Below are 10,546 nucleotides of genomic sequence, written 5' to 3'. Positions count from 1 at the left end.
GTCACAGGTCACAGGGGAATCAGCCATGCTGTGGAGGATCCCTGAACTTCCTTTCGATGTGAATTCAGTTCTGTTGGTTTTGCCTATATGCACAAAACGAACACAGCTGACTCTCCTGATACCCAGTAATATCATTTCTGTTTACCAATCCACAAATGTTTAATGAATAATACACATGTATGAAATGACAAATTGTCGTTGTGATGAATGATTTAGCATCCGGGAGCCTCGAGTTTCATCTTTGAGCGTGAGGCTCCTTCCTTCCACCTTCACTTTGAGAGGCGATTAAACTGTGAGAGTGAGATTCCTCCCCTCCTCTCCGTGATGGGGTGAATCTGATCAGCGCAGACCACGCGCGCTATATAAACCGGGCGCGCGCCACGGACGGATTACAACAAAAAAGCGACAGCTCCGTGGCCCTGAAATCACTCGCACCACACCACCGCTGCTCCTAAACCAAATGCAACACAACACACACGGCGAAATGCAGACCATTAAGAAGGCAATCTCTTGGAAACTTTTGATACTTTCTTACTTATTCGTGGAGGGTTCGTGCCAAGACTTTGGTGGTGGTCAGACTCAATTTATTTGCACGTCGGTGCCCAAGGATATGGACATATGCGCCGCTACCTTACAAAACAGTATGCCTGGAGAGGATTTGAAGACCACTGTGATGCAGCTCCGGGAGACCGTCCTACAGCAGAAGGAGACCATTATGAACCAAAAAGAGACTATCAGAGAACTGACTTCCAAGTTAACTCGCTGTGAGGGCCAGAGTGCGCCCGAGCCCGGACCTGGGGGAAGGAGAAAAGAAACGGGGACCAAAAATACTATGGGGGATGTATCAAGGGGTCCCTCGGACACTTTGGCGCAACTATCGCAGACTTTACAGTCTCTAAAGCAGAGATTAGAAAATCTCGAGGTAATGTGGAGAACCTAATCTTAACGAAATAATAGCCTTTATACATTTCACCAATCATTTGGGGTGAAAAACGACATGTCTACAATATGGCCTAAATCACGTTGCACTGTCTTGTCCAACTCGCACTGCCGCCCTCGTACTTTGTTTATCACATTTACTTCCAGGGGTGAACAGCCCTTCACCATGTAGGTTAATAGTCTGCACTAATCGTGAAACTTAACAAGTCATGCTGAGAACAGACACCTTGCCGGAGACGAATTTAGTTGCTTGATGTAGGCTACCATGTTGCTAACTCCACAGGGCAATAAACCTTAAATAAATTAATCTGGCATTAGCTTTGCGACGTCCCTCAGCATATGGGTTGTAATGTTTCTCAGTATTTTTAAACTTTTAATTTTTGTTTTAACTAATCATTATTTCATTCCACAGCAATTCAGTAGGAACAACAACTCGGTCCAGGCGAACAGTCTGAAAGACCTGCTACAGAGTAAAATCGACGATTTGGAGAAGCAGGTGTTATCCCGCGTGAACAGTATAGAAGATGACAAGCCTGGGCTGCGGAACGAGACGGAGCAGCGCGGTAGAGTGGAGTCGACTCTCACATCCCTGCACCAGAGAATCACCGACCTCGAGAAAGGTGCGAGCTCAAAAACGCGCCAAATACTTGGCCAGCATAGTTTAACTAATTAGTATCGCCGTTTAAAAAACAAAAACGAGCTATTCAAAAAGACCTTTCAAATCCAACTGAAGTGGTGTTTATTACTAATGAATAGATCCATGTCAATATACGAAATCAATTGGTAATATGGCTGGTGTCCAGTGCATGGCAGGGGGGGGATGGGATCCGGCGAATAGCTGCATTGCTTTGCATATCCAATTCCACAAAGATGTGTGGCTTAAGGTGATTTACTGTTTAAGGCATCCGTAAAAAAGGATGGTGCAACCTTCTCTATTCAGCACTTTTCCCTTAATTCATGCAGATCAAAATGGTTAAATTCTATTGAAACAGCCGTCTCCACTTGCACCACTAGCCGTTTGAGCAGAGCAAAGTTCGCCAGGACCCTATGGCGTAACGCTCCAGCTCCTTATAGCGGGCAACAAACACTGTTGTAAAGTTCCGCCGAGGGAGGGGTGAGGAGAGACCAGGACCACTATTCCAACCCCTTTGCTCATGTGATGCCTATCATGCCGCAGAAAAAAACGTGGAACCACAAGAAACATGATTTTGTTGTATAACCACATTAATCAGTCAACCTTCAGCAGCAATCGTTGCAACTCTCCCCTGCGCATTACCTGATGCTGCTCAGCGACATATTTTACAACCTTCAAAAACATAAACTCAAATCCTCACGTTCATCTTGACCTGACAATCACAGTTGGTAGTTAAAGACAGTCACTCACATAGCCGATATAAAAGGCTCTAACTTCTATACTTCTAATTTTGGGTACTGGTACTGTTTATATTTAGGTTCAGGAGATCCACAATATGTCTTAGCTAATACTCTATAAGAGGAACAGGAGCTCAAGCAGTGGAACATTTGAGGTGCCAGTACTCAGTACCGGTGAGCTCCTGCCCAAGTCAAGGACTGCATCTATAGGCCTAGGCTATAGCCCACAATAATTATTGTGACAGGTGACATCTTTAACCGTGTCCTCTGTTTTGTTTACAGGTCAGAAAGAAAACAGGCCGCTGGATAAATTCCAGTTGACATTCCCGTTGAGGACCAACTACATGTATGCCAAAGTGAAGAAGAGTCTCCCTGAGATGTACGCATTCACTGTCTGCATGTGGCTCAAATCCAATGCATCCCCAGGGGTGGGCACGCCGTTCTCCTACGCAGTGCCAGGGCAGGCCAACGAGCTGGTGCTGATTGAGTGGGGGAATAATCCTATGGAGATACTCATCAATGACAAGGTATACTCACATGTTATTTTACATGATGCATATATCACCAACAGTATACAAAATATTATTTGAAAGCAGAGTCTTGCATCAAAATTATTCTTAATATATGAACATGCTGATTGTAGCATGAATGCCTGCACTGCAAAATACAAAGAAATATCATTTTTGAATTAGACCACACTGCCTATAAAGCCTCAAGCTTTTTAATAAGTATGCAAGGTTATTTATTTTAGTTTGCTGCAGTGATAAAAATGTAAAACACTCCACCCACATGCATATACTAAAACAAATACTGAAATCCATTCTAGGTAGCTAAATTACCATTCATTATCAACGACGGGAAGTGGCATCACATCTGTGTCACATGGACAACTCGAGATGGAGTATGGGAGGCTTTCCAAGATGGAGTCATGAGGGGCAGTGGAGAAAACCTTGCTCCATACCATCCAATCAAACCACAAGGTGTTCTGATATTGGGACAAGAACAGGTATATCCATTACAATTTTAATGGTCCGTTTTTAATCAATAAACTTTGGTACCTTAGGTCATAATATCAAAAGGGACATGGCCTATAGCACAAACATAGCATCAGTCAGACCTTGAGAGAAGAACAGGCTTATGCATCAATTAAAAACCTGAGCCGCTGACTCTCAGGTTCCATAATAAGATGGAGGAATTATCCCATTTAGGCATGAATTTGGATCAATTATCAAATTAAATTAATCAAATTAAATCATATTTGTCACATGCTTCGTAAACAGCAGGTGTAGACTAACAGTGAAATGCTTACCTCCAGGCCCTTCCAAACAATGCAGAGAGAAAAAAAGAGAAATAATAGAAAAATAGACAAATAATAACAAGGAATAAATACACAATGAGTAACAATAACTTGGCTATATACACGGGGTACCAGTACTGAGTCGATGTGCAGGGGTACGAGGTCATTGAGGGAGATACAGTGCGTTCAGAAAGTATTCAGACCCCTTCTGCTTTTTCCATATTTTGTTACATTACAGCCTTATTATAAAATGGATTAAGAAAAAAACTTTCCTCATCTACACACAGTACCCCATAATGACAAAGTAAAAACAGATTTTTAGAAATTTTCGAAAATGTATGAAAAAACCCAGAAATATACATTTACATAAGTATTCAGACCCTTTATGCAGTACTTCAGCACCTCTGGCAGCAATTACATGCTTTAGTATTCTTGGGTGTGATGCTACAATCTTGGCACACCTACATTTTTGGGAGTTTCTCACATTCTTCTTTCCTTCGATCCTGCCTAGTCTCCCAGTCCATGCCACTGAAAAACATCCCCACAGCCATGAAGCATGGTTCTGTCACCACCATGCTTCACCATAGGGATGGTGCCAGGTTTCCTCCAGACATGATGCTTGGCATTCAGGCCAAAGAGTTAAACCTTGGTTTCATCAGACCAGAGAATCTTGTTTCTTATGGTCTGAGATTCCTTTAGGTGCTTTTTGGCAAACTCCAAGCGGGCTGTCATGTGCCTTTTACTGAGGAGTGGCTTCCGTCTGGCTACTCTACCATAAAGGCCTGATTGGTGGAGTGCTACAGAGATGGCTGTCCTTCTGGAAGGTTCTCCCATCTCCACAGAGGAACTCTGGAGCTATGTATGAGTGACCATTGGATTCTTGGTCACCTCCCTGACCAAGGCCCTTGTCCCACGATTTCTCATTTTGATCAGGTGGCCAGCTCTAGGAAGAGTCTTGGTGATTCCAAACTTATTCCATTTAAGAATGATGGAGGCCACTGTGTTCTTGGGGACCTTCAATGTTGCAGAAATTTTGGTACCCTTCCCCAGATCTGTGCTTAGACACAAACCTGTCTCGGAGCTCTACAGACAATTCCTTCAAACTTTCTGTTTTATATTTTAATACATTGGCAAACATTTCTAAAAACTTGTTTTCGCTTTGTCATTATAGGTCATTGTGTGTAGATTGACAGAAAAATCTATAATTTAAGCAATTTTAGAACAAGGCTATAACGTAACAAAATATGGATAAAGTCAAGGGGTCTGAATGCTTTTCAAATTCATTGTATGTACATATACAGTAGGTAGGGATAAAGTGACCAGGCAACAAGATGGATAATAAACAGTAGCAGCAGCATATGTGATGAGTCAAAAGAGTTACTGCAAAAAGGGTCAATGCAGGTAGTTAAATAGTGAACCAATAGCTCCCAGGATTAACTATTTAGTGAACCAATAGCTCCCAGGACTAACTATTTAGTGAACCAATAGCTCCCCAGGACTAACTATTTAGCAGTCTAATGGCTTGTAGTAAGCTGTTCAGGGTCATGTTGGTTACAGACTTGGTGCATTGTTAGCGCCTTCCATGCGGTACCAGAGAGAACAGTCTATGACTTGGGTGGCTGGAGTCTTTGACAATTTTTAGGGCCTTTCTCTGACACAGCCTGGTATAGAGGTCCTGGATGGCAGGGAGCTCAGCCCCAGTGATGTACTGGGCCATACGCACTACTCCCTGTAGCGCCTTGTGGTCAGATGCCAAGCAGTTGTCATACCGGTGATGCAGCCAGTCAAGATGCTCTCAGTGGTGCAGCTGTAGAACCTTTTGAGGATCTGAGGGCCCATGCAAATCTTTTCAACCTCCTGAGGGGAAGAGGAATTGTCGTGCCTTCTTCACGACGGTGTTGGTGTGTGTGGACCATGATAATTCCTTAGTGATGTGGACACCGAGGAACTTGAAGCTCTCAAGCTGATCCACTACAGCCCTGTTTATGTGGATGGAGGCATGCTCAGCCCTCCGTTTCCTGTACCCACAATCAGCTCCTTTGTCTTGCTGATGTTGAGAGAGAGGTTGTTGTCCTGGCACCACATTGCCCCTAAGGTGCAATGTTGAGGGTCAGAGTGGTGGATCTGTTGTTCCCTACCCTTACCACCTGGGGGCAGCCCGTCAGGAAGTCCAGGATCCAGTTGCATAGAGAGGTGTTTAGTCCCAGGGTCCTTAGCTTAGTGATGAGCTTGGAAGGCACATTGGTGTTGAATGCTGAGCTGTAGTCAATGAACAGCATTCTCACATAGGTGTTATTTTTGTCCAGATGGGAAAAGGAGTGCAATAAGATTGCATAATCTGTGGATCTGTTTGGGCGGTATGCCAATTGGAGTGGGTCCAGGGTGTCTGGGATGATGGTGTTGATGTGAGCCATGACCAGCCTTTCAAAGCATTTCATGGCTACAGATGTGAGTGCTACGTGGTGATAGTCATTTAGACAGGCTACTTTTGCATTCTTGGGCACAGGCACTATGGTGGTCTGCTTGAAACATGTTGGTATGACAGACTGGGTCAGGGAGAGGTTGAACATGTCAGTGAAGACACTTGCCAGCTGGTCCGCTCATGCTCTGAGTACACGCCCTGGTAATTAGTCTGGCCCTGCTGCCTTTTGAATGTTAACCTGTTTAAAGGTCTTACCCACATCGGCTACGGAGAGCTTGAACACACAATCGTCTGGAACAGCACGTGCTCTCATGCATGGTTCAGTGTTACAAGGCTTGAAGCAAGCATAGAAGGTATTTAGCTCGTCTTGTAGGCTCGCATTACTGGACAGCTCACGGCTGGGTTTCCTTTTGTAATCCGTGATAGTTTGCAAGCCCTGCCACATCCGACGAGCGTCAGAGCCGGTGTAGTAGGATTCGATATTGGTCCTGTATTGAAGCTTTGCCTGTTTGATGGTTCGTCGGAGGGCATAGCAGGATTTCTTATAAGCGTCCGGAATAGTGTTCTGTTCCCAAAAAGCGGCAGCTCTAGCCACTGGGAGTGTGAGAAATTATCATTTTTACTCATGAAACCAAAATAGTCTCTGGGCAATTCGTATTATTCTGTAGGTAAATCTGTGACACTCCATTTAGTAGGATATATTACATCATGTACGTTACATTATGAATGGAATAGCGATTGTACAATATCATATGAATTATAGGATGTATAGTATCATATTGTACGTCTTACCCGGCTGTACAATAGCATATGAACTGAATGAAGTATATTATACTACACTTTGGGGGACTATACTATTATACGTCTTTCTCTGGGACCAGGTTGCTTATTGCGCCATAACAACAAAGGAGAATTATGGGGAGAATTTATGTTGGTGGTTAGGGGAACTAACAACAAAGGTTAGGATAACTTTTGTAAAAGGTTAGGAGAACTAAAATTACACTGGTTAGTGGAATTTACGTAGCAGGTTAGGTGAAATTGGTTAAGTTTCAAAAAAGAGTTAGGGGAAGAGTAAGTTAAAATGCTACAGTTGTCCCCAACGCGACTTGATCACACAACCTTTGGATTGCTAGACAGTTGCAAATTACTCCCATCCATCCTCACCAACCAATCTCCCTTTCTAGCTAAAGTAACTACACCACTACTAGGTATCATATGTCTTGGAGGTGCTCAGAAATGCGTAAAGAATGAGGCAAGGCTGACGAAAAAGGGCAAATCCAATTCTGATTTATCAACTCACACTGCAATGGCAAAATGAAAAGCCGTTTGCATGGTAACGTGATTCATTAGTCAAAACAGTAATCTGGATAAATGAAAAAGTTTACTAATTTGATATATGAGCTATCGTTGGTTTCTTCTAACAAGCCACATGGATGGAAGCATGGATAAATGATTTAATGCACAAATTAACTCCAAAGGTTAACTTGAAATATTGTTTTCCTTTGTGTTAGCACAATATCCATCTTCATTAATTCAATATTATTTTCCACAGGATACGCTTGGAGGGGGCTTTGATGCTACACAAGCTTTTGTTGGAGACCTGGCGAATTTTCATATCTGGGACCGGAAGTTGTCTATTGGAGAGATATACAACCTGGCAACTTGCAGCAGCAAAGCGCAGATAGGCAACGTGTTTTCGTGGTTGGAGAGCAGCATTGATATTTACGGAGGAGCCTCCAAGTGGACATTTGAGGCTTGTCGTCAACTGAACTGAACTGCAGGGAAAAGTGAAAAGCCAATGAGAAATGCGTGTGTTAAAGCCTCTGTTGATAATACGTCTGATTTGATAGATAAAGAAGCATTTATTTTATATCTGGATTTGTTATAGATATTGAATTCTTTATGTGTGGACACTTACTAGATTTCTACCTGTCTAAAATAAGACTCTGACCTTCTTGTTCATCTTGGATATTTCAGTTGGATAGTTTTGGCATCTGGTTGGATGCTTCAAAGCGCTTTGTTCAACTGGCCGGTTTGTTATCTCATGGTCTTCAGAGCAATTGACACATACAGGCCAGCATGTCACCACAACGCAGTGCAGATGCAGACAGCACTCCCCGACAAAGGACCACTTAGAACGTCCACCATCAATAGAATTGGTGACCATGGGGATCTGTCTCCGTCCGTTAGTACATTACTGCGTTCGTACATTAGTCCGCGTGACATCTCAGACAGCACTGGCCTGGTTGTGACAAAACTTGAATGATGCGTCTTGCGTCAGATATCTGGCATTTACAAAATTACACTGATTGGCCAGATGATGGAGCTATAACAAGAGATGTTAAATTTTTCAAATGCAAACTTTGAAAGGTCACACCCATTACCCCGTTTGACCTAAAGTCATGAAATTCGGTGCATATGTCCCTCTGCTAAAAAATAAACAAATTTGCCTCAGGGACCAATAAGCTTCACCATTCTGGATCTCCATTATTTAGAATTTTGTGAAAAACACTGAAAAGCTACTCTTCTGGCACCGAATGAATGATCTGCATGATGACAATATTTTCCAGACTAATACCTAAAACAACATGGCCACTATTGACCAATAAATATTCACTTGGGCATGGTCTGGCAAAAATTAGTCAAGAATATTTGTATTGTAACAAATGCTGTCAAGACTCAACATATGACTCAGAGTGATGAGTCTAGCTAACCCACAAGATATCTCAGACACCACTGGCCCGATTTTGGGTAAATGTTGCCTCTTGCCATAGAGATCCAACATTCACAAAATGACACTGATTGGTCCAAGGGGGGATGCTATAGTAATCAACTGTATGTACGTTAGTCACACATGATATCTCAGACACCACTGGCCCGATTTTAACGAAACTTGGGTGAATGATGCGTCTTGCCATAGAAATCAGTCATTTGCAAAATTATACTGATTGGCCCAAGGGGGGTGCTGGATCATTTGTGGGGACAACAAACATGCTTACTGTTGCCCTGTTTTTATTGGACTGGGGACACGCATTTCAACCAATCATGCGATTTTGTTTATATTCCCACTGCCTGGGATTTTCACTGTGAACGACGGGTAGACTTGAAAAGGAATGTATACTTAAACGGTTATGAAACAGGCACAGCTTTCTGCTCTATCGCTATCGTTTCTCTATCACCACCTGCTTGACGCAATTTTGTGTAAAGAATGACATCTTTTTGCCAACATACAAGCCTGGGTGCCTTGGGATGTTGAAATAACTCAGCACCTTCATTATGATTTGCTAAGTATTTTGTGTCGTATTTATTTTCCTGTAGGCCTACAACGAGATTTATTTCCAAAAGAGATGTTTATTATCATAACACATTGCGTTGGATAATAACATGATTATTGTACTTAAAAGCAATTCATTGAGGTGTTTGTACTTTAATGGGAATGTTATCTGTACAGTAACAGCATGACTTAACTAATTGCTGCAGCAGCATCAACAAAATCTGCTTTTACTATCCTCCTTTTGGTTTGAGATTTTATACTGTATTGTTATATGCTCAAAGCATGGCAACACTGAAATATGAAAAAGTTCTAATTTTTTAAATAAAATTGTGATACCTGAATCTACCCCTGTGTGAGTGTGACATTACTGTCAAGAGTAACCCATGCATGTCACAGGCCTACACATGTTTTTGAAAGCATATGAGAGTCCTCTTACATTTCTCTATAGTCTCAATTAACATTGTGAAACCTATTGTCAAGAATCAATGGCAGGTTCAGAGACCTCTCCACTCCCTTTCATTTCCTCTTACTAGATATGCACAGACTGAGAGGCATTGAGAGACCTGGGTTTCAGTATGTGGCATCAGTGGATGAACCGGGTCGGTGGTGTAACAGCACCCTAACAGAAGCCTAAAAGTTTAACCCTAAACGTGGCCAGGACCCGGAGAGGATAGAGAAGGTCAACACTATCTGCCTCCTCCTTAAAAGAAAAGCTAGTCCTCATTACCACTGGATAAATCTCCCGGCCCACCAGACAACATCTCAAGGTGCATTCCATTGCCACCAACTAAAGGGCTACATGGGAAATATTCTGTCCTCCTGACATAAAAATACAGACACACACGTAAGAACACATACCCACCAGTATTCCCGAAGCTTGATGTCTATTAGCAATAGCTTTGAGTCGACGACAGCTAGAGAGGAGTGTAACTGAGATACGCAGACGGCATGCCCATTTCCCTACATACATTCCTTACATACAAACACTTGACTAACGTGAGAATAACGTCCAATTACAGTAAAGCATGACAGCAGGTGTTCAGCAACATACCAAAGTGTAGAATAAACCACTCAATCAAAATAGCACTTGGTTGTTACACTTTGCATAAGAGAGAGTGAAATACTACAGGCAAAACATTTAAAAACTGATATATCTAAAAACAAGGGCCCATGTTATAATATCTTTTTTTTAAACAAGGCAAGTCAGTTAACAAATTCTTATTTACAATGACAGCCTAGGAAC

General features: G+C 42.4%; 1 protein-coding gene across 1 annotated transcript; it reads left to right on the top strand.

Moving 5' to 3' along the window:
• The first annotated feature begins 388 nt into the window (after positions 1–388).
• On the top strand, positions 389–9,648 carry nptx1l (neuronal pentraxin 1 like). Its single transcript, XM_029636484.2, has 5 exons — positions 389–922; positions 1,352–1,559; positions 2,593–2,837; positions 3,137–3,316; positions 7,582–9,648. Exons 1-5 carry the CDS (start codon positions 461–463, stop codon positions 7,801–7,803), a joined length of 1,317 nt encoding a protein of 438 aa, XP_029492344.1. The 5' UTR covers positions 389–460; the 3' UTR covers positions 7,804–9,648.
• The last annotated feature ends 898 nt before the right edge of the window (positions 9,649–10,546 follow it).

This window comes from Oncorhynchus nerka, linkage group LG26, assembly GCF_034236695.1.
Source record: "Oncorhynchus nerka isolate Pitt River linkage group LG26, Oner_Uvic_2.0, whole genome shotgun sequence".
NCBI lineage: Eukaryota > Metazoa > Chordata > Actinopteri > Salmoniformes > Salmonidae > Oncorhynchus > Oncorhynchus nerka.
Note: the sequence above shows the minus strand (reverse complement) of the source record. Positions and strands in the feature narration are given on the sequence as shown.